A 24,481-nucleotide genomic window follows, 5' to 3' on the forward strand; every position below is an offset into this window, starting at 1 on the left:
GGTATAGCTAGCTAAAGTGTCTGATTGCAATAGTTACACTTTACTTGATCTCTCCATCTGACCTCTCCAACTCATCCGTTGCCATAAGCAGACATGACTGTTTGACATAACTTACGTCACTGTTATGACAGTGTCCCGCAGGACTTTTAAAAGGAGGGTTCAAGTAAAACGTTGCAAACTGATATTGGTGAGAATATGTACAACAACTCAAAGCAGGGTCCAAATCTACCCCAAATAACACGATATCAATCTTATATTACATTGTTTTGCATTTGGAATTGGAACAGACTTTGACTGTGATATGAGAAAAGATGTTTGAAAAGCAGCACTAAGGTGAACATGTTTGTTTAAGACCGTCACATTGTTATACTTATTGTCAACGATATCGAACCTGCATGAAACTTTATTGATTTATGTTGCATCAATATGGAACAATTTCCTGTAATGTCATATATATCTCAGTTTTGCTAACTTGTGAGCTGACCTATGTATTAAACGTATGTGTCCTTCATATTGTAGTGGAATGCTTTTCCTTTCAGTTAGATAAAACATGCAAGAGAAAGGAGAAATGACTGCGTCCAATAAATCTCAACAAATAATTGGTCAGAGCTGATCACCTGATCAGATTAAGAGACAAAATGGCCACCATGTTGCTATGGGAACAGCTGTGAAGCTACAGGTTAGTAGACAGAATGAGTGAGTGTCTGCGTGAGTAGTTTTAACTTTGAATGACAGGCTAACATGATTCATTTGAGCTGGTGAAAATATATTACCTCATTGACCAAAATCTCATCCAATCAGACCCACACTGCACAAGTATAGTATATATTAAAAAAAATAAGTCAATGCAAACAATAACTACTCAGTGGGTGACTGTCAAGAGTCAACATTATCCAGTCTGAAGTGTAAAAAATGCATACCAAAACAATTCAAACAGTGCAAATCATAATTTTTCACACTCTTTACAAGAACGGAATCAGGTAGGGGGGGCGAGGGGGGGGTGTTTTTAAAGAGTAAAATGCAGGGATCTCATACATAAAAAAAGAAAGAAAAAAAAGGAAGGAGAGCTGAGGATGACAGGACAGCCCCTCTTAGCCTCTACTCATTCCATGTACGCAGATCCGAGAAGATTGGAGATTTAGAAGCATTGTGGTGATGGCTCCATATTCGGCCATATTGCTCACACCTATCCAATCCTCTCAGATCTGTGTACACCAAGAGGGTAGGAGTGAAACGGAGGGACTAGAAATGGAACCAGGGCGATGAGAGAAGGGAGGAGCGGAGGGAAAGGAGGGGGAGAGGAGAGAGCAGATGAGAAGGAGGGGTACGGTTGGTCTTGGAGTTGTGGTCCTGGAGGGGAGAGGGGGGGGGGGGGGGGGGGGGGGGTCATCCAGTAAGTTGAGGCCTCATGTTGTTGTCCTCCTGGTTCTGGAATGCTGGATCAGCCACTGTAGTGTGATGTCTGCCAGAAGATAGAAACACTATTGTTTTGTTTGTTTCAATTACTCCAACGACACATAAAGTATAAAGGTATAGTTATCAGGCCATTATTATGTAATTACGTAACATTAAAAGGGAACGAGGATACCTAGTCAGTTGTACAACTGAATGCATTTAACCCAACCCCCCGGAATCATTTAACCCAACCCCTCGGAATCATTTAACGGTTAAATGATTCCGAGGGGTTGGGTTAAATGATTCCGAGGGGTTGGGTTAACCCAACCCCTCGGAATCATTTAACCCAACCCCTCGGAATCATTTAACCCAACCCCTCGGAATCATTTAACCCAACCCCTCGGAATCATTTAACCCAACCCCTCGGAATCATTTAACTCAACCCCTCGGAATCATTTAACCCAACCCCTCGGAATCATTTAACTCAACCCCTCGGAATCATTTAACTCAACCCCTCGGAATCATTTAACCCAACCCCTCGGAATCATTTAACCATTTGTTTACTTACCAATGTTGTCTTTTTCCTTGCAGGAGATTGAGTAACAGCAGATCTCTCTGTCCTGGATGGCTGACAGGTTCCTGTGTGTGGGCAATGTTAAAGAGAGAAAAACTTCAATTACCCAGACAAATAGACACACAGACAGACAGACACATAGACAGACAAGACACACAGACACACATAAGACACACAGACATAGACACACAGAGACAGACAGACACACACACACAGACAGATGCACAGACAGACGCACAGACAGACATAGACACACACAGACATAGACACACACAGACATAGACACACACAGACACACACGCATAAGACACATAAGACAGAGACAGACACACATAAGACAGAGACAGACAGACACACCGACAGACATAGACACACACAGACAAGGACAAACACAGACAGACAGAGACCCACACAGTAGATTATCACGCTAAAGGAAATGGCAGAGCTCCCATACTCACATCCTTTCAATCAGCTCCTTCTCATCCAAGGCACCCGTAATATCTCTTTTGTTCCCCAAAACCAGTACCTGAGAGTCAACGGAAATGACATGAGTGATTTTGCCTTTGCCAATGCGCCTGCTATTAGGCTTTTCTTCTGCAAACCCAATTCCATTTAACAATAGATTCCACAGGCTTTATAACACTGTTACTAGAGCTGTGTAGTCCACTTGGAGCTGTGAACTACATTTCACAGGCTAACGCTGTAACACAGTAACTAGAGCTCATTCCAAATAACAGTTGGAAGCCAATATCTGCTAGTGGAGAAACAAAGGCAGCTAAAGTGAATTGATGTGAGGAGAAGTAGCTAGCTAGTGTCAGAACAACGTTATCCATTTTCCCTCTCTCATTTAAAATGGCTGACAGCCACACTCCCCACGGCTTTAAATAAACATGTCCTCACCCCGGTCAGCAGCATGTGTGATGTGACTCGTGTCATCCATCCCTGTGTGCTAGGCCCCTATCGTCATGTCTATGAGAGCAGTGATGTGTTTAAAGATGTAAAGATGACCCGATACTAACAATAGTCTGAGAATCATTTGCCATCCTGTCTGGATCTCACTGCACTGCCCAGGTCTGCTAATGGTCCCCCCCCAAGTCAATACACGTCCGGCCCCAGACAGAGTCACACAATCCCCTCCCTCTGTCCTTCCCCCACCTCCATGCCTCCCTCCGCCTCCATCCATCCCTCCCTCCAGCACTGCTACGGCACTAGCCTTCGAGATGCTAGTAAACCTCCACTGCTCAACCACCACCCAGTTGTTTGCTCTGTCCATTCGCCGCTCTCCCCTGTCTCTCTTAAACCTCGACTCTTTCTCTTCCTCCGGCCCCTCGACTTGTGTACGGCTCAGGTCAAGTTGAGCCACTGCTGCCCGATTCCTCCATACTCTGCGATACCTACACTCATCTTGACCTCTTCAGTAACTTCGACACACCGATACCAATATCATATTTTTGTAAAAGGCTGTACTCACTGGGATCCCCTGTAGCTGGGGTTTGTCTAGGAGGTTGTGCAGTTCATTCTTCGAGGCCTCAATCTTCTCTGGGTCTGCAGCATCGACCATGTAACTGAGAGAGGAGAGAGATTCAGCATTACGTATTACTGTATGAGCATGTGAAAGGTAAAAAGGGTACATGGATCTCTGATGAGGGTGTGTGTATACTCACACAATGGCACTGACTCCTCTGCAGTATCTCTCCCACATGCTCCGGAATCGAGGCTGACCCCCGATATCCCACAGCTGGAGAACAATGGAATGTAAGCGTACAAACACACACACACGTGGACTCGCTCTCAGTCTCACGTAACCTGACACGTACACACACTATCAGCATGAGCACCAAGGACAAGTCCAGCTCATCATCAAAACATTGCCTGTGTTCTCGTCATCAGGTCTGATGCTCTGACCTTAATGGTGACGTTGCCCTTGGTGATCTTCCTCATGTTGAAGCCCACTGTAGGAATCATGTCCTCACTGAACTGCCCTGACTGGCGGGAGAGAGAGAGAGAGGGGGGGGTGGAGAGAGGACAGACGGAGAGAGCGACCGTTAGACACGCAGTACCGTTCAGCAGACACATTCATCATTATTATGAGCCATATTGGACGATGATGCATAACTCAGAGACATGCCTGCAAGTCACCTGATCCCAACGGCCAGCAGCACTTGCATCACACTCCCCAGGCTACGTCATCAGATGCATCCTGGGAGGTGTGTATGAAGAAGAGGTAATAGGGTTCCTGTACCGTAGACACTCAGATCTCAGTGTACAGTGGATAGGCCTATGTACTTTGTTTCTCACCTGAAAGCAAGGTGGTAGCGTATTTCATGAAGCAGGATCAATGAATTATCTAGCCACCTTTGGATACAACGAAATAGGCCTCACTTTCTATTTTATACTAAAGGGAAGCTAACATTATCAAATGAGGTAGTAATACCAATGACTCTGTCAATAGGTCTTTCTATAAAAGGGGCAAATGTGCGGTTCAAGCAAGCGATAACAAAGCAGTCCGCCCACCACAGGTTTGGTAAACAGCTGAGGGACGGGGCTGAAGAAATGTAACCGCTCTCAAATTCATAGACAGAGCTATGGGTGCAAGGACTGACCATCCATGATATCAAAGTGATAGATTAAACCATGTTTTGAGGCTATATAGTGTGTGTTTACATTTACTTTGTTTACAAACAAAAAGGTAAAACAAGCATATATATATATATATATATGGGTTTCTGATGGGGTACGACAGTTGAACTAAGCTCATGAGGCATTTATAAGTTATATTCTTCAAGAATCAATGAGTACATATCATTCATTTACAATTCCAAAAATGTATGTGGAAACTGCAGATTGCCCCTTTTGAAGGTTAGGAATGGGGAGGGAAAGTGGATGTTTGATCTGTACCTAGGGGAAACTTCACCCCGGAGCTGACATTTCTGACTAGTCATTAAATCTGCAGAATGCTGACACCAGAGACTAAACATACGCAGTGGTCGTGTCATGTTAATCTCCAAGTCTAAATCAGTTTAGAAATATAAACCAAATAGTGAAAAATATGAGTAAAATGCATTATGAAAAGACTCCATTTGGAGGCGCTTGTAGGTTAACTCAAGAAGAAAGCCTTCATCGTGTACAGTCGGAATACTGCTACTGTACTCTCTCTGACGAACGACCTTTTCGAGTTGAGAGCAACACAGGAAGCAGAGGGAACGGCTGCACATTAAATGAACAACTTAAAGAGCATCATCATTACAAAACTAGCTTATTACACACCACCACCTGATGCAACATGATGTTTATGAAGTCAGTTCGGTTGAGGCAAAGGTTAAAGAAGTATACTAAGTCAAAGTAGAACACTAGGGCACAAAGCCATATCTCTACTTGACATCAATATTCCACTTTCACTCTATAGGGTCCTGAGACTAGTGTAATTTCCGTCGTCCCGGGGGCAATGTGTTGACCTGATCATGCTGTAGAGGTGGCTCAGACAAGACTAATGCAACCTGGAACTATATTTCAGCCAGACCGACACATTACTAGCAAAGACCTGTTCAGCCAAGGGAATAAGTCTCGCACAGACTTTCCGGGGCAGGCAGGGGGTTCATACACTTGTGTGTAGGCCTATCTGAACTGTGTGTAGGCCTATCTGAACTGTGTGTAGCCTGTTTGTGTATTTCAAATAATAAATAGCCCGACGATCAATTGGGATCAATGGACGCAACTGTGGCGAGCTTTATCTGTTGTGTATTTCCTCATGCAAAAGCTGCATATGGCCCAATGCAAAGATTGTGAGCTCAAAGTTCACATGGAATCAATCAAAACTGTGATTTTGACCTAAATCCCTAAGATTAAGTTGTAAACTTCCATAACAGTCCAAATGAAATGATAGCAAAACTAGAGAAATCACTTTTTATTCAAAGGGCAAACATTCCTGGATATAGAAACCCCAAACAGGGAGCCTATGTAAAAAGGTCAATAGGATTTGCCTACAGCCAAGCCTACTGTTTTGATCATGGAGTGACTTCATATCAACTTGGGAGGAAATAAGTGAGGCCTTTGTTCCTCCTTCATAACCACTGAACAACATCTGACCTAAATATTGGAGAGGATCCCAGAGTAGGTAGCCTAGTGGTTAGAGCGCTGTGCCAGTAACCGAAAGATCGCTAGATCGAAGCCCCGAGCTGACAAGGTAAAAAGATGTTGTTCTGCCCATGAACAAGGTAGTTAAACCACTGTTCCTAGACCGTCATTGTAAATAAGAATTTGTTCTTAACTGACTTGCCTAGGTAAATAAAAAATAAAAACCTCTCAGTGAATGCCTGTCATGGCATCCTGTCAAGGAGGGCCATTGTCCTCACATGACCTCACAACATTGTATCAACGTCACATGGAACTCATTGTTAAGTCAGATGCCATTTAAGCATAATGTCACTCCCTGTCTAGAGATGATGATATAATTGGGGTCCTGAGTTTTTTCCTGACTGCATGACCTGACCAGAAAAGGAATTAGGCCTTGAGGTTGTCCTGGTCAGGTCACATGGTAAGAAAAGAGTAAGGGCCCTAGCTATAATAGATTGCACTTAGCTCTGTTGGTCCCAGTCTGCTATATGGGGGTGGGAGGGTGTATCTCACCTCATCTATCCCATCCTATATGAAAACATATTTGTACATAAATCAAATTTGATTAGTTACGTACACATATTTTGCAGATGTTATCGCAGGTGCAGCGAAATACTTATGTTTCTAGCTCCAGTGCAGTAATACCTAATAATACACACAAATCCAAAAAAAGAAAATAATTAAGACATTTCAGAACGCGCAATGTCAGAGTCCGGAATAAATCTATATGTTTATGATGGTGTGTATAGACATTATGGACAGTATATGAATAGAAAAGGTGTGTACAGCAGTAGATACAGTTGAAGTCGGAAGTTTACGTGCACTGAGGTTGGAGTCATTAAAACTTGTTTTTCAACCACTCCACAAATTTCTTGTTAACAAACTATAGTTTTGGCAAGTCGGTTAGAACATCTACTTTGTGCATGACACAAGTCATTTTTCCAACAATTGTTTACAGACAGATTACTTCACTGTATCACAATTCCAGTGGGTCAGAAGTTTACATACACTAAGTTGACTGTGCCTTTAAACAGCTTGGAAAATTCAAAAAAATTATGTCATGGCTTTAGAAGCTTCTGATAGGCTAATTGACATAATTTGAGTCAATTGGAGGTGTACCTGTGGATGCATTTCAAGCCCTACCTTCAAACAAAGTGCCTCTTTGCTTGACATCATGGTAAAATCAAAAGAAATCAGCCAAGACCTCAGAAAAATAATTGTAGACCTCCACAAGTCTGGTTCATCCTTGGGAGCAATTTCCAAACACCTGAAGGTAACACGTTCCCCTGTACAAACAATAGTACGCAAGTACACTGCTCAAAAAAATAAAGGGAACACTAAAATAACACATCCTAGATCTGAATGAATGAAATATTCTTATTAAATACTTTTTTCTTTACATAGTTGAATGTGCTGACAACAAAATCACACACAAATTATCAATGGAAATCAAATTTATCAACCCATGGAGGTCTGGATTTGGAGTCACACTCAAAATTAAAGTGGAAAACCACACTACAGGCTGATCCAACTTTGATGTAATGTCCTTAAAACAAGTCAAAATGAGGCTCAGTAGTGTGTGTGGCCTCCACGTGCCTGTATGACCTCCCTACAACGCCTGGGCATGCTCCTGATGAGGTGGCGGATGGTCTCCTGAGGGATCTCCTCCCAGACCTGGACTAAAGCATCCGCCAACTCCTGGACAGTCTGTGGTGCAACGTGGCGTTGGTGGATGGAGCGAGACATGATGTCCCAGATGTGCTCAATTGGATTCAGGTCTGGGGAACGGGCGGGCCAGTCCATAGCATCAATGCCTTCCTCTTGCAGGAACTGCTGACACACTCCAGCCACATGAGGTCTAGCATTGTCTTGCATTAGGAGGAACCCAGGGCCAACCGCACCAGCATATGGTCTCACAAGGGGTCTGAGGATCTCATCGCGGTACCTAATGGCAGTCAGGCTACCTCTGGCGAGCACATGGAGGGCTGTGCGGCCCCCCAAAGAAATGCCACCCCACACCATGACTGACCCACCGCCAAACCGGTCATGCTGGAGGATGTTGCAGGCAGCAGAACGTTCTCCACGGCGTCTCCAGACTCTGTCACGTCTGTCACGTGTGTGTGAACCTGCTTTCATCTGTGAAGAGCACAGGGCGCCAGTGGCGAATTTGCCAATCTTGGTGTTCTCTGGCAAATGCCAAACGTCCTGCACGGTGTTGGGCTGTAAGCACAACCCCCACCTGTGGACGTCGGGCCCTCATACCACCCTCATGGAGTCGGTTTCTGACCGTTTGAGCAGACACATGCACATTTGTGGCCTGCTGGAGGTCATTTTGCAGGGCTCTGGCAGTGCTCCTCCTTGCACAAAAGGCGGAGGTAGCGGTCCTGCTGCTGGGTTGTTGCCCTCCTACGGCCTCCTCCACGTCTCCTGATGTACTGGCCTGTCTCCTGGTAGCGCCTCCATGCTCTGGACACTACGCTGACAGACACAGCAAACCTTCTTGCCACAGCTCGCATTGATGTGCCATCCTGGATGAGCTGCACTACCTGAGCCACTTGTGTGGGTTGTAGACTCCGTCTCATGCTACCACTAGAGTGAAAACACCGCCAGCATTCAAAAGTGACCAAAACATCAGCCAGGAAGCATAGGAACTGAGAAGTGGTCTGTGGTCACCACCTGCAGAACCACTCCTTTATTGGGGGTGTCTTGCTAATTGCCTATAATTTCCACCTTTTGTCTATTCCATTTGCACAACAGCATGTGAAATTTATTGTAAATCAGTGTTGCTTCCTAAGTGGACAGTTTGATTTCACAGAAGTGTGATTGACTTGGAGTTACATTGTGTTGTTTAAGTGTTCCCCTTATTTTTTTGAGCAGTGTATAAACACCATGGGACCACGCAGCCGTCATATCGCTCAGGAAAGAGACGCGTTCTGTCTCCTAGAGATGAACGTACTTTGGTGCGAAAAGTGCAAATCAATCCCAGAACAAGAGCAAAGGACCTTGTGAGGATGCTGGAGGAAACAGGTACAAAAGTATCTATATCCACAGTAAAACGAGTCCTATATCGACAAAACCTGAAAGGCCGCTCAGCAAGGAAGAAGCCACTGCTCCAAAACCACCATAAAAATGCCTGAATATGGTTTACAACTGCACATGGGGACAAAGATCGTACTTTTTGGAGAAATGTCCTCTGGTCTGACGAAACAAAAATAGAACTGTTTGGCCATAATGACCATCGTTATGTTTGGAGGAAAAAGGGGAAAGCTTGCAAGCCGAAGAACACCATCCCAACCGTGAAGCACGGGGTGGCAGCATCATGTTGTGGGGGTGTGTTGCTGCAGGAGGAACTGGTGCACTTCACAAAATAGATGGCTTCATGAGGAAGCAAAATTTTGTGGGTATATTGAAGCAACATCTCATGACAAAATGGCTTAAGGACAACAAAGTCAAGGTATTGGAGTGGCCATCACAAAGCCCTGACCTCAGTCCTATAGAACATTTGTGGGCAGAACTGAAAAAGCGTGTGCGAGCAAGGAGGCTTACAAACCTGACTCAGTTACAACAGCTCTGTCAGGAGGAATGGGCCAAAATTCACCCAACTTATTGTGTGAAGCTTGTGGAAGGGAACCCGAAACGTTCGACCCAAGTTAAACAATTTAAAGGCAATGCTACCAAATACGAATTGAGTGTATGTAAACTCTACTATTATTCTGACATTTCACATTCTTAAAATAAAGTGGTGATCCTAACTGACCTAAGACAGGGAATTTTTACTAGGATTAAATGTCAGGAATTGTGAGAAACTGAGTTTAAATGTATTTGGCTAAGGTATATGTAAACTTCCGACTTCAACTGTATATAGGATGAGTCTTGACTAGAATACAGTATGAACATATGAAGTGGGTAAAACAGTATGTAAACATCATTAGTGACCAGTGTTCAATGACTATGTACTGTACATAAGGCAACAGTCTCTAAGGTGCAGGGTACAGTACCAGGTGGTAGCCGGCTAGTAACAGTGACTAAGTTCAGGGCAGGGTACTGGGCAGAAGCCGGCTAGTGGTGACTAACAGACTGATGGCCTGGAGATAGAGATTGAAAAACTGTTTCTTCGGTCCCAGCTGTCTCCGCCTTCTAGATGGTAGCGGTGTGAACAGGCCGTGGCTCAGGTGGCTGTAAATGCCTTCCTGTGACACCGGGTGCTGTAGATGTCTTAAGAGGGCAGGCAGCGTTCACCAGGTACTGCGTTGGGCTGACCGCACCACCCTCTGGAGAGCCCTACAGGATGCCCGACAGGATGCTCTCAATGGTACATCGGTAGAAGTTTGTGAGGGTCTTAGTGCCTTCTTCCCCGCACTGTCTGTGAGGATGGACCCATTTTAGGTTGTCCGTGATGTGCACGCAGAGGAACATGTAGCGTTTCATCCTCTCCACTGCGGCCCTGTTGATGTGGATGGGGGCGCGCTCTCTCTGCTGTCTCCCGAAGTCTACGGTCAGCTCCTTTGTTTTGTTAACGTTGAGGGAGATGTTATTTATTCTCCTGGCACCACTCTGCCAGGGCCCTCACCTCCTCCCTGTAGGCCGTCTCGTCATTGTTGGTAATCAGGCCTACCACTGCTGTTGTCTGCGAACTTGGTGAATGAGTTGGAGACGTGCATGGCCACGCTTTCTTGGGTACTGGAACAACGGTGGACATCTTGAAGCAAGTGGGGAAAACAGACGGGGAGATTGAATATGTCAATAAACACTCGAGCCAGCTGGACTGCACATGCTCTGAGGACGCGGCTAGGGATGCCATCTGGGTCGGCAGCCTTGCGAATGTTATCACGTTTTAAATGTCTTACTCCCGTCGCCCACGGAGAACGTGAGCTCAAAGTCTTTGTGGGCGATGGTGGCTCGCGTCGGTGGCACTGTGTTTTCCTCGAAGTGGGCGAAGGTGTTTAGCTTGTCTGGGAGCATGGCGTCGGTGTCCAAGACGTGGCTGGCATTCCCTTTATAATCTGTGATTTTCTGGAGTCCCTGCCACATATGTCTTGCATCTTAGATATTGAATTGCAAATACACTTTGTCCCTGCACTAACGTTTTGTCTGTTTGGTTGCCTTATGGATGTCATAGCAGCTCTGTTTGTACACGTCCATGTTCCCAGTCACCTTGCCATGGTTAAATGCGGTGGTTTGTGCGTTCACTTTTGCGCGAATGCTGCCATCTATGCACAGTTTTTGGTTTGGATAAGTTCTAATCGTCACAGTGGGAATAACATTCTCTATGCACTTCCTGATGAACCCAGTCACCGAGTCAGTTTATACGACAATGCTATTCTTGGAGGCAACCCGGAAAATATCCCAGTTTGTGTGATCAAAACAATCTAGAAGCATAGATTCTGATTGGTCAGACCAAAGATTTCTGTCTATGGGGGGGGAGGGGCAGAATGGATATACACGGCCGTGACGATGACCGAAGAGAATTATCTCGGGAGGTAATGCGGTCTGCATTTGATGTTGAGGTGTTCCAGATTGGGAGAAAAAAAATAGACTTAAGTTCCTGTACGTTACCATAATCACACCATGAGTAGTTAATCATGAAATATACGCCTCCACCTTTCTTTTCCCCAGATAGTTCTTTCTTCCTGTCCGCACGATGAAGGGAGCCTGTTGGCTGTATGGATAGGGACAGTATATCCGGAGAGCCATCATTCCGTAAAACAAAGTATGTTACAAAGTATGTCCCTGATGTCTCTCCGGAAGGAGCTCTTCGCCCAGAGCTTGTCTACTTTATTGTCCAGTGACTGAACATTAGCGAGTAATATACTCGGAAGCGGTGGATGGTATGTACGCATCCTGAGTCAGACTTAAAGCCCACTCCATATTCGTCTTTCCATCAACGGCGTCTTTGAGCAGCCCCTGGGATGAGTGAAATTCCCTCAGGGGTACAAACAAAAGATCCAATTCAGGAAAGTCTCATTTCTGATCGAAATGCTGGTGAGTGACTGCCGATCTAATATACAAAAGTTATTTTCGGCTGTATGTAATAATGCAAGAAACATTAAGCACAAATAATGTAAGAAATAACACAGCAAAAAATAAATACTGCAAAGTAGACTAGGAGCTAGGAACAGGGCGACCATGTCTGTCGGCGCCATCTTGTTACATAGCCTATAGCCTAGCCTACAGATCTGTACTTGGATTTCTTAGTACGAGTGGGATCTTGCGTCAATGCTTTCACAACAACCTGGACATAGAAATGTAATGTCTAGAACTGATATGATTCCCTCTGTATTAAAATGGAACAGAACGCCATTTATGCTCTATACATTACATCCCTATCTGAAAGTGTCATCCCAAAAAGTTTGAAAACTACACCATTAAAAATACACTTCCCTACTATGTGATCATACTGCAGTCACCCATAACCTGTGCATACTGATCAGAGCATGGCTGAGTTAGCCTCTGGGCCTTCAGTTGTGTAATAAAAGCAGACCGATAAAGGACACTTAACTGCCACTCACTGGGACTGTTATGAGACAGACGAGACACAAAACTGCCAGATGGGAGGATCTGACAAACAAGGATGAGTCACTAAGTCACCATCTTCCCAAGTCCCTGTCTAACACTCAGTGGGGAGCCAGGGCCAGGGCTGACAGCCTTCTGATTCTCACTCCTCAAACAAGACAGCACAACCCCACTCACTGCCACCTGTGGCAGCTCAACAGATACGCCATAAGGATCAGGAAGTTGGGAATTGGACGGTCTGTGAAACCAGACGGATATGGCCCCGGACAGTGAGTTAGGGAGCCCTGAACTAAGTGGGCCTGGGGGATGGGCACAGGGCCGGGAATAGGCTGAGTATGGGGCAGAAAATGGGGATGGTGATGGGGAAATCGTCTGGACTTGGAGCTGTGAATGGGGCAGCAGAATGAGCTGAGGCTGGGTAATTGGCTGGGGCTGGCTGAGCCTGGGGATGGGCTGGAGCAGGGGATGAGGATTGGGCTCAGGTTGGGTAGGAGCAAGGGCAGGGTCTGAGGCAGGGCCTGGGTAGCCTCATAAGGCCGATTACTGCATATCCGTGCAGCGAACATTCATGTAAGCTCGCAAGATCAGGCAGCTTGCTAGGCTAGGGGATGAAGATAGGGCTGGGAGATTGGGCTCAGCTGGGCTCAGCTGGAGCAGGCAGATGCAAGGAGGTGAGGTCCAGGTTTAATTTATGCGCTCTATAAACGGGTGAATTTATACACATATGACCTTCTTCTGCACAGCCTGGTTTTGTGTTTGTTCGCAGAGGGAATACTCATCTGCACTGGTAGAGGGATGAACACACACACACCTACAGTATTAACACAACACCGAATCAATATAGGCTAATCATGTCCTCATCATACAAAAATACCTGTAGAATGTACAAACCATTATACACCCATTGACATACCACACTGCAAGGATATCACTACAATCGCACGCTGCCTGGTGAGAGGCTTGATACAGTGTTGCAATGGAGCAGGTGAAAGGGCTGTTGTTGTTGCCACAAAGTAGAAGCAAATGAGGAGTGGGTGATACAATGAATACAGTCAAAGTGGAGGCCAATATTGAATGTACAGCCCAACTGTGACCTACTGGTTGTATGTCAGAGAGATGTCTTTCATACCAGGTCATATGTCTTCTCAGTCATGTTGACACTGGTCTACTACCATTGCTTTAATGTAATGTTGTTCTGATTAATATTGTTGTTGTAGCTGTTATTAATGGTAATCCCATGTCCACTACTACTATTATTATTGCTGTTGGTCCCACCATTTATTTATATATAAATATATATATATTTTGTATATATATACATATATATTTGATTTTGATTTTTCGATATGTATACTTTGACAATGTAAGTAATAATGAACTTGCCATGTCAATAAAGTCAATTGAATTGAGATACAATATTTTAGGGCCTGGTGTAGCCTGCAGTGTGTAAAAGTACTACAACCAATGTAGGCCTATGCCTTGATCATTTCTGGTCCTAGTCTTGGCCTTTTCTACTTCCTTGTCATACATCCATGTAAACAGTATCAGCATCCTAATCCAAGACCTTGGTTTGGACATTCCTGGGCAGATTTAGCCCCAACACATTTTACACTCTGGATTACAATGAAATAACAGTGCACCATTTCAAGGTTGTAATGCAGTCTTCATCCCTCAATAAATCATATAGGCCAATTAATATAGCATATCGTCCTATTCAATTACATCTAGACATTATTCACACACACAGAGACTATTTGTTTCTAGCCAGGACGAAAAGGTCCGGATTACGAATAATGCTGCGACACTGTACCAATTGAAAGGAGGAGCGGCGTTTCAATCACGAGACCTCTACTTTATGCAAAGGTCTATTCCCATCGTAATCGGTGCACACACAGACGAAGCGAGTAAACTGAGAAATTACCGCTATTACGTTGACGAAGGTGGTTTTCCCCGAATACTGCAGACCGACCAGTGTCAACTCCATCTCCTCCTTCCAAAATAACTGTTTAAACCAGTCCAACAGCTTGTTAAAAAGGGCTATCATCTTGAGAGAGTGGCTAGGGTAGCAAAATATCAACTGACTGAATGTCTTCACCGCCGCTGCGATCAAATGGGAGGAATGCGAAGATGTAACCCGTTTCAGTCCTCAAGGATCGCAATATAAACGGCGGTGTTTTGATTTTACGCCTTACAGAATGTTAATTGTTTTTAAAGCCTCTTATTTTCTTGCGGTCATTATTGCTTTTTTTTTTCCTTCTTTCCTTCCTAATCGGGTGGGGTTTTAGATCCATGCACAGCTGATCCACGAAACAATGCGCGGAAAGGGGCGCTTTGATGAAAGGAGCAAATATGAGTAGCTGCAGTTGCGATCACTGAGGTGTAAAAACGAGTCACTCTGGAAAGTGCGCCCTCTACCGGTTGATAAGTTATATTACACTAAATATAACATTTTGTGGCAGATTCGTCTATTTATTTATTTTATACATGCGAAACAATACTGCCAATACAAGACAAACAATAGTAAGAATATACGTTAGTTTTAATTCATACAAATGTACTAATTATAGGGTCGTTACGGTATATTTAAACATCAATCTTGAGTTTTGCTACTCGAATCTGATGTTGACACTCTCAACTTGAATCTGTAAAACAGGGAAGTCAAGTGACATCGCAAATTCTCAAGCACCAAGAAAAGTGGGAAAAGGTTGGTTGGTCGACACGAAGCTAAATATGAACAAGACAAACTAGATCTGTAATTGCACATTAACCGTTAATTACGGTGAGTTCGTGTTCACTGTTTGACATATGATGTTTACTTGATCTTATAAAATATAGCTACACCTGTTAGTAGCTAAGTTAGCTAGCTAGTAACCCTAGCAGAGACTAATTTTCTTAAATATCTGACCCTAGCCACTTAGCTAGCTTTATTTGTTTACCCCACTGCTGCAACTGACACACTCATTTCATGATAAAGGTAAAACGATAAAAACTGGATTCACTGGGGCTCCCGAGTGGCGCAGCGGTCTAAGGCACTGCATCTCAGTGATAGAAGCGTCACTACAGACCCTGGGTCGATTCCTGGCTGTATCACCACCGGCCGTGATTGGGATTCCCATAGGGTGGCGCACAATTGTGGCCCTGCGGCGTTAGGGTTTGGCCAGGGTAGGCCGTCATTGTAAATAAGAATGTGTTCTTAACTGACTTGCCTAGTTTAAATAAAGGTTACATTTTTGTGCACATGACAATATTGTCAACAAACAATTGAGAGGTTGAAAACGTTGGGAGAACATCTAAGCAGGCAGAGACATATGTCCTTAACATAAAACTACAAATGTACAGAACGCGTCTACCAAGTTCAACTCTATGTCAATCTAAAAAAAAAAAATTTGCTTACAGTTCACGTGGGCCTCTGAATGCTTGTGTTGACATTGACACGGTGAATGTTTTTGACCACAGTCCAAGGCCAAGTTCTGCTATATCATCTGGATTGTTTGTGTAACTTCTGTCTGGGGCTTTGGAAGTGCTGTTTTTCCCAACCTCTGAGGGAATATGAGTTACACAGCAACAAACCAAAGACTAGAGGCACTGTCCCTTCTAAAATAACTGTTGACTAGATTCAGTTGGACCACGTTTGTCATGGGCACCACACTGAGTGAGCCTTGCATCTACGACAAGCTGTCAGAGAGCATCGATATTCTCCGCCAGTCGGGGTATCGCTATGGCATGTCGGAGAGGGAGATCGAGAAGTTTATCAAACAAGTCCTGGAGACAAACGAGCCTCGAAGAGACCCGCCACAATTCCCCATCCTTCGAGCCACTATCAAGGTAAGATGCACACACACACACACACACACACACACACACCACACACACGTGGTGGCCACAGATCATACATCAAGCAATGGGACTTTCGATGTCCATCAGCTAATAATATGCCAGTCAACATATCAAAAGCACATTGCAGGGATTGACATTAAGGTTTGAAAGGCACTCGCCCAATTGGGCAAGTCAGGAGCATTTTTTTGGTTGCCGGAAGATTATGATCACTTGCCTGAAAATGTAAAGTGGCTATTCACCTACACACGGGAGGACCCAGCAAGACCAGACTACTGGAATTCTTTGCATTTTGGTTATCAGTCCAAAAATCACCTGCCCAAGGTGGAAACCTCAGAGCAGGCTCAACTTGCAGGTCTACTCGGGTCACTTGCCCCGGTAATAAGGCAACCCTTAATGTCAATCTCTGCATTGATCAACCATCCTCTCACTTGTCCTCATCTCCTTACTGTAGTTTGTGGTAGCGGTAGGCTTTCTGTTGGTGGTGGTGCTGGCCTTCACCTACCCCCACACTCGGCCCCAGCTAGGTGTGATGTACACGGGGGGACACAACTGGTCCTCCCCCCTCAGCCACGTCAGACTACTAGCTCTGCCCATCGCCAAGAAGTACAACCTGCAAGGTACAGTTACAGAGGGAAAAGACCTATGTTAGACACTATTCTTAGTTGTTCACTATAGATGGATATTTGTTCCTAGCCAGTGTGTGTGTAATAACAGCTTCCGGACTGTCTCTCCTGTAGGTTTCCATGAGTGGTGGAGTGTGGGGGCTCTGCGGCAGGGCCTGGTCAACTGTTCTGGCTGTGCAGAGGTCTCCTCTGTGCTGGAGGTCCCCGAGACCCTCAGAGAGTCTGCAGCCATGCGCAGGGGGCCACAGCCTGTGCTGCTTAAGGTATGACCACCACTGAAAGTAAGCAATTCAAGTAAGCATTTCGTTGGACGATGTAAACCATGCGTGTCCCGTACATACTGTATGGCTAATAAAACTTGAAACACTAACACCATACAAATTTACTCAAATATACATTTTAGTTCAACAGGAAAACAACAATATCACTTAAAGGAAAAGTTTTTGTTAGACTGAAAATCTTAGTTAGACTGTAAAAACAACAATGTACCTGAAAGTGAGTGTTCAGTCTGCTTATTGTTTACAGGTCCATCACAGCATATAAATATTGTGCTAGTTCATTTAGCTAACGTCGGCAGTCTTTTCTGCCCTGTGCTTGACGTATGTCCTCTGTCTTTATGCAGGGTGGGGAGTATCTGTGCATGCAGAGGCAGCAGCTAGAGGAGCTCTACTCAGCGCACTCCGGCTCCATGAGTATACTAGTGGAGAAAGACAACCTACTGTCACATGACGAGTGTTTTCCACAGGGCCCAGCAAACTTCACCCTGCTCTGGTACACACACACTAACACATATATGCTGCTCTTTAATTATTTGTTACTTTATTTTTTATTTTTGTAGGTATTTGTCTTAAAACTGCGTTGTTGGTTAAGGGCTTGTGAGTAAGCATTTTACTGTACGGCCTGTTGTATTCGGCGCATGTGACAAATAAAATTTGATGTAGATACACACACTTGCGTGCAGATATGCACATGCACACACAGAGAAACCCAACCACACCCACATATGCATATGAATGAGCATGACTTAGTCATTCAGTAAACAGGTCTTAAGGAAGGAAGAAAATAAGGATGCATTTCTCAGTGTCCTCCCCTTCTTTCTCTAGGAGGTTTACATCTGTGGCCAGAGAGAAGGTGTTAAGGTGGCTGTTCCCCAAGGCTGAGCTATGTCCCCTACTGGACAGCGCCGGAACAACATTGCAGCGTTGCCTGGTCACGCATAGTGCCAACTCTCAGAGCAGAGTGAGTCTGGCCTCTAACGAAGTCCAAATAGACAAGCATGTACAGTGCCTTCGGGAAAGTATTCAGACCCCTTGACTTTTTCCACATTTTGTTATGTTAGCTTTATTCTAAAATGGATTAAAAATACAAAAAATCCTCAGCAATCTACACACAATACCCCGTTATGTCAAAGCGAAAACAGGTTTTTAGATTTTTTGCAAATCTATAAAAAAATATATTTTTTAAAGGTACCTTATTTACACTAGACCCTTTACTATGAGGCTCGAAATTGAGCTCAGGTGCATCCTGTTCCCATTGATCATCCTTGATGTTTCTACAACTTGGAGTCCAACTGTGGTAAATTCAATTGATTGGACATGATTTGAAAAGGCACACACCTGTCTATATAAGGTCCCACAGTTGACAGTGCATGTCAGAGCAAAAACCAAGCCATGAGGTCAAAAAAATGGTACGTAGAGCTTCGAGACAGGATTGTTTGAAGGCACAGATCTGGGGAAGTTTGGAACCACCCAAGACTCTTCCTAGAGCTGGCCGCCAGGCCAAACTGAGCAATCGGGGGGAGAAGGGCCTTTGTCAGGGAGGTGACCAAGAACCAGATGGTCCCTGACAGAGCTCCAGAGTTCCTCTGTGGAGATGGGAGAACCTTCCAGAAGGACAACCATCTCTGCAGCACTCCACCAATCAGGCCTTTATGGTAGAGTGGCCAGACGGAAGCCACTCCTCAGTAAAAGACCCATGACAGCCCGGGTGGAGTTTGCCAAAAGGTACCTAAAGACTCTGACTATGAGAAACAAGATTCTCTGGTCTGATTAAACCAAGATTGAACTATTTGGCCTGAATGCCAAGTGTCACGTCTGGTGGAAACATGGCACCATCCCTACGGTGAAGCCTGGTGGTGGCAGCATCATGCTGTGGGGATATTTTTCAGAAACAGGGACTGGTAGACTTGTCAGGATCGAGGCAAAGATGAACAGAGCAAAGTACAGAGAGCTCCTTGATGAAAACCTGCTTCAGAGCGCTCAGGACCTCCGACTGGGGTGAAGGTTTAACTTCCAACAGGACAACGACCCTAAGCACACAGCCCACACAACGCAGGAGTGGCTTCGGAACAAGTCTCTGAATGTTCTTGAGTGGCCCAGCCAGAGCCCGGACTTGAACCCGATCGAACATCCCTGGAGGAACCTGAATAGCTGTGCAGCAACATTCCCCATCCAACCTGACAGAGCTTGAGAGGATCTGCAGAGAAGAATGGGAGAAACTCCCCAAATACAGGTGTGCCAAGCTTGTAGCGTCATACGCAAGAAGACTCGATTCTGTAATGACTGCCAAAGGTGCTTCAACAAAGTCTGAATAGTTATGTAAATGTGATATTTCAGGTTTAGTTTTTATTAGCAAATTATTTATTTAATCAATTTTAGAATAAGGCTGTAACAAAATGTTGAAAAAGTCAAGGGGTCTGAATGCTTTCCGAAGGCACTGTATGTTTGTTGTTATGGTGTTTGTCTTGATTCAGCCGTGTGCTGTTACAGTGGTTTTTTGCGTGTGTGTTTTAGGGGGTGCGAGTGCTGGGCTGGCTGGTGGTAGGAGAGGGCCTGCCCACAGTTAGAGTGCTCCCTGTCCACCACTGTCAGAAACACTGCAGCTCCTTCAACCTCTGGCTGGGACCTGGAGATATGGGTGAGAAGAATACACACACACACACACACACACTGCAAGTATACTGTGTAATATTGTAAGTATACTGTGACCATTATTAGTTAATTATTTGAATCGTGTGTTTGTGCTAGGCAGTAACCAAAGCCTGATTTAGACCTATACAAATGTGCATTTAGTTTGACCTCATTGTGACCTTTGTGCTTTGACCCTGCCAGTGTACGCTGACCCGCTTTACTGGCAGATGGAGCTGTTCCCCGGCCGAGACCAAAACATAGTTTGTGACGGCTCCACTTTCTGAGGGAGGAGAGGAACAACTGAATGAGACAGAATGGGAGGAAGACGGAGGGAGAGAGTGAAGGGTTCTGTCATACAGAACTCTTGAAACTCCACTCCAGTCCAGACATCTGCATACTGGCTGAGAATATCACTTCCTGTAGAGTCGGAGTGTGATTGGACCTTTTAACCGTCCCTTGCAGGCTAGTCCCGCCCTCCTCTAGGTATGGGAAAGAACACTCACCACAGGCACAAGATAGACTGAAGAAATCTGAACACCTCATCTCCCCTACCCTTCTCTGGCCTAATACCAAACTCATCTCTAACCCTTACCCCTTTCTGGTCTAATACCAAACTCCTCTCTAGCCCCTACTTGTGCCTCTTCGTTGATATCCCTTCGCAGATCTAAGACAACTGGATGGTTGTAAGCAGGGAGAGACCACTCTCAGGCTTGGCGGTGTGTGTCTCGATGAGGAAGAGGCTGGAATGTTCCCAAACTCGGACTGTTTGCCTCAGAGGAAAAATGGAGAGAGTGACTGATTAACAGCAGAAGGTCATGCCTCTGTTTTGTTCAGTTGAAATGTTCAAGATTGTTTTGGTTATGTTTTTTAGTTGTGATCAAATCACACAGCCACAACAGGAATAATGGGACAGTTTTGTGGCGCTGCCCTCCCCTCATCTACTCACTCTTATACCGGACCGTATTCATCACCTAAGTTCAACATGTCGCTGCTAGTGTAACAATGACAGTTGGTTAGGAGGATGTATGAAATTGATTTGTCAGTTTGGTGAATTGCATTTGATTACTGAAAGTGCAGATATTGTATTTAATATATAGTTGACGATAAGTGCTTGTGCCATAATTTCAGAAAGACTGAAATGCTATTTCTTAAGGTTCTTTTCACTAACTGTTTTTGTTTTGTCACTGCTTTTTCCTATGTCATCCAGTCTCCCGCGTGAGCACTAACAAGCCAGAATTTGTTGATGATGTCACAGTGTTTGATGTTTTGTCACTAACGTTATAGTCCCAGTCGGTATTAGATCAAATGTTGCGGCCCTGCAATTTTCTTGTTGTTTCAACATTGCTTGCGTTCTCACTACTTAGAAAAAACAAATATTCTAGGGCTTCCCTCATGCGCCTTTACATGATGGTGCTAGCAGCCGAGTGAGTGCTACCGGCTACCGACCGGAACATTAAGCTAGCCAAGACAAACACACACAAAAAGAAGTAGTGAGTGGCGTTACAAACGGACTATACTAAACAAGTTAAATGTCTTACCTATGATTAAATGTTTTCCACACACAGCTACCTTTAGCCTACTTAGACACCAGGTCCCCACATCTCCCACGCCGAGAATAGCCTGAAGCCACAGGGCTCTTCTTGCAGGCTCCATTTCCCTGTGTGGGAGCATTTGGAACCGTTGGTCGTGATTTTTGACCTGGTTACATGTACATTGAACAACACAGCAGATTTTCTCCATGTTTTGTTATTTCTGTCTACCAAAAAATGGATGACAAAGTTGGCTCTTTTACACTGGGGGTTATTGGGAAATAAGTTTTGTTTTCCCCAATTTGTGGGCATGGTTGAGGGGAATTCCTTATTATGTGAATAGCGACATGGACTATCGATGTTCAGAGATTTGATCCTGTTCTATTGTCAACATAATGTTTATAGAGTTTTAATCTCTCAGAATTCACCATTGTCACGTTATGGCCTTATTGTTAAGCTATATTTTAACATTTTAAATTCATCTGTTTTTCAGCTTCCCTGTTGGAGCTGTCTTCTTTTATCATTATTTATTGTTTCAAGTTCAAATGATGTCCATGTACTGGAACCTAAGCTATTAAGTGGTTATTATTGTTCATCTCTTCATGACTGTGGATGTATTGGCATGTACTACTGCCATATTGCATAATACATACTATGAATGCATCTGTTCTTTGGTAGTACACATGTCCAATTCCCTCTTTCGTATGAACTCGGAGGATAGTGCCAAAAATAGTCTATTAAAGAAGTTCGATTTTTTTATATATATATGTAAATGGCATGTTAGAAGGGTCTAGACATTTTCTTTGCGATTTCACTTGTTTTTGAGGAACTTATCCAAAATAGAATATAACGTTGCTGAGACAATGTACATCTAAAGAACTGCATCACTATACTGAGAGCTTTTCCGTTTTTAAGTATTTGGATGTTTTTGGAGATTTGTTCATGTTTTTTCCAGTGCCACCATACTGCACAACGAGGAAGTGAATTGCTGGTTGGGGTAAGTTTCTCAAAAACAAATGAAATAGCAAAAAAGTTTCTGGACCCTTCCATAACATGCCATTTATATCCACCCATCAAAGTTCTCTAGGTGGATATAAATTAGAATCCACACAGGAAGTGGCTCTCAGGTTCTCTCTCCTGTCTGAAACCCAGTTGGGTGGGTGAGATATCTTTACCATTACATCTTCTTTGCCACTCAAAATATAGTTGTGGTTCAAGGCCCTCGGCTTTGACCAACCAATATCATCACCTCCTTCCTAAACCTGACACATTTCCCTTGAGTTCAAGCTTGCCTTTTTCTTATCACGCCTTACTTATAGTGCACTGTATGTCATTGCATATATTATCCTAGCTACAGATTGTATGCCAGATAATGTGATATAACCAAAAAAAATTGGGGTCCAGTAACCAAAGACTTATAATAGGTTATATCACATTAACTGGCATACTATCTGTAGCTAATATTCTCCCTGTTTTATTTTCTTTTTCTGTTAGCAAGCGCAAGGCTACTTAATTTGGTGTCCTTCAAGCAGTCCACTGTGGGTTCTTTGTATTGAAACGGGGCAATGTATATCACTGGCTTTAAATGTGATTACTTTGGTGAAAGTGGCAATTCAACCTTTTTTTATTGGCTTTGAACAATAGTTTTGTATGATCAAATTGCAATGTGAGTCAAGAATTGGACACTTGTTTTGGTTGTGTGTGCTTAATAGGTGTCATGGAAATCAACACTTTAATTTGACTATTGTATTTTTGATATCCCTTTAAATCATGATGTTATAAAATGTGCAATAATTTCCATGTTGGATCTTAAAATCAGAGCATTATATCAAATAGTTTGATTTCATGCACTCCTGTGTCGTCTCTGGCTTCTTTAATGTGATGCCAAGCTATTATCAAATCGATTACCTAACGTTTGATTGATTATGTGATTGAATTAAACCATGCAACAATTAACTCATTAATAACCTGGTGCACCACGGAAGAGTTAGTTTATATAAAGCGGCTATCTCCCAAATCCATTCTTAAATGGTGGCAGGTAGCCTAGTGGTTAGAGTGTTGGGCCAGTAACCAAAAGGTTGCTAGATCGAATCCTTGAGCTGACAAGGTAAAAATCTGTCGTTCTGCCTCTGAACAAGGCAGTTAACCCACTGTTCCTAGGCCATCATTGTAAATAAGAATTTGTTCTTAACTGACTTGACTAGTTAAATAAAGGTTCAATCATTTTTTTTTTTAAATACATGAAGATCAATCAGTCATTAATTATTCTTTACATAATATCAGTCTCATCTGAAAGTTGTAAAATTCTTGGTTATCTGCACGAACCCAGCCTTTACTATGAATCATCCGTACACACATTGGCTCAATTATTTATTTACTAACTAATTAAACAATTACAGAATATACAATACATAATAACATTATACAGTAAATACTGTCCCTAGTGGACTAAACAAAAAGTTTGGTTATAACACAATAGATTCAGAGGAAAAGGGGAGGTTCAGAAGGAAGACTAAGGAAAGGGTCTCTATCGGACATGGGAAGCTATTCTCACAAATACCCATGCCACTAATGATCGCTCGTTCGGAGAAAGGTAATGCATTGTATTTATGTGAAGCTGGCTTCGATAGTTGAGCTGGTGGTGTGAGGCTCTGGTTTGCCCAGTTGATGTCGCCATTGTCCTTTGTAGATTCTTCCGGGTCGTTGTGGAGTGAGATGATGTGATTTTCTGCGTCGGTCAATGTTCTTACTAGATTTGCTACCTTTCCAGCTGCAGTCTGTAATCTAGGACTCACTTCTTGAGTGATCAATAGTTCAGAGTTCATACCATTTCAAGTGTGGAGCAAGCTCTCATGTGTTCTGGCCTGCAGGGTGGAAATTACAATTAGCCCTTTTTAAACATGAGGACCTCACAGTATTTGGAACTGAGGTGACTTTTCGTCACAGGAGCTTATATTCTAGAGTGGAAAAGGGGTTGGTTCATCATTT

At 43.9% G+C, this 24,481-nt stretch overlaps 2 protein-coding genes across 3 annotated transcripts; one reads left to right on the plus strand and one right to left on the minus strand.

Moving 5' to 3' along the window:
- Nucleotides 1–811: 811 nt before the first annotated feature.
- Nucleotides 812–14,960, minus strand: LOC120063053 (ADP-ribosylation factor-like protein 8A). Its single transcript, XM_039013182.1, has 7 exons — nt 14,517–14,960; nt 3,875–3,955; nt 3,634–3,707; nt 3,441–3,534; nt 2,428–2,495; nt 1,964–2,034; nt 812–1,462 (listed from the first exon to the last, which is right to left on the minus strand). The coding sequence occupies exons 1-7, from the start codon at nt 14,637–14,639 to the stop codon at nt 1,407–1,409; spliced, it is 567 nt and encodes a 188-aa protein (XP_038869110.1). The 5' UTR covers nt 14,640–14,960; the 3' UTR covers nt 812–1,406.
- Nucleotides 14,961–15,258: 298 nt separating this feature from the next.
- Nucleotides 15,259–23,343, plus strand: LOC120063062 (bombesin receptor-activated protein C6orf89 homolog). Of its 2 annotated transcripts, XM_039013201.1 has the most exons (8): nt 15,259–15,374; nt 15,570–16,420; nt 16,884–17,049; nt 17,170–17,318; nt 17,678–17,826; nt 18,159–18,294; nt 19,848–19,971; nt 20,166–23,343. In XM_039013201.1, exons 2-8 carry the CDS (start codon nt 16,232–16,234, stop codon nt 20,246–20,248), a joined length of 996 nt encoding a protein of 331 aa, XP_038869129.1. In that variant the 5' UTR covers nt 15,259–15,374; nt 15,570–16,231; the 3' UTR covers nt 20,249–23,343. The 2 variants fall into 2 exon arrangements, with proteins under 2 accessions (XP_038869129.1, XP_038869120.1); XM_039013192.1 differs by having other exon boundaries at nt 15,267–16,420.
- Nucleotides 23,344–24,481: the final 1,138 nt, after the last annotated feature.

Source organism: Salvelinus namaycush, chromosome 2 (genome assembly GCF_016432855.1).
Source record: "Salvelinus namaycush isolate Seneca chromosome 2, SaNama_1.0, whole genome shotgun sequence".
NCBI classification, from domain to species: domain Eukaryota; kingdom Metazoa; phylum Chordata; class Actinopteri; order Salmoniformes; family Salmonidae; genus Salvelinus; species Salvelinus namaycush.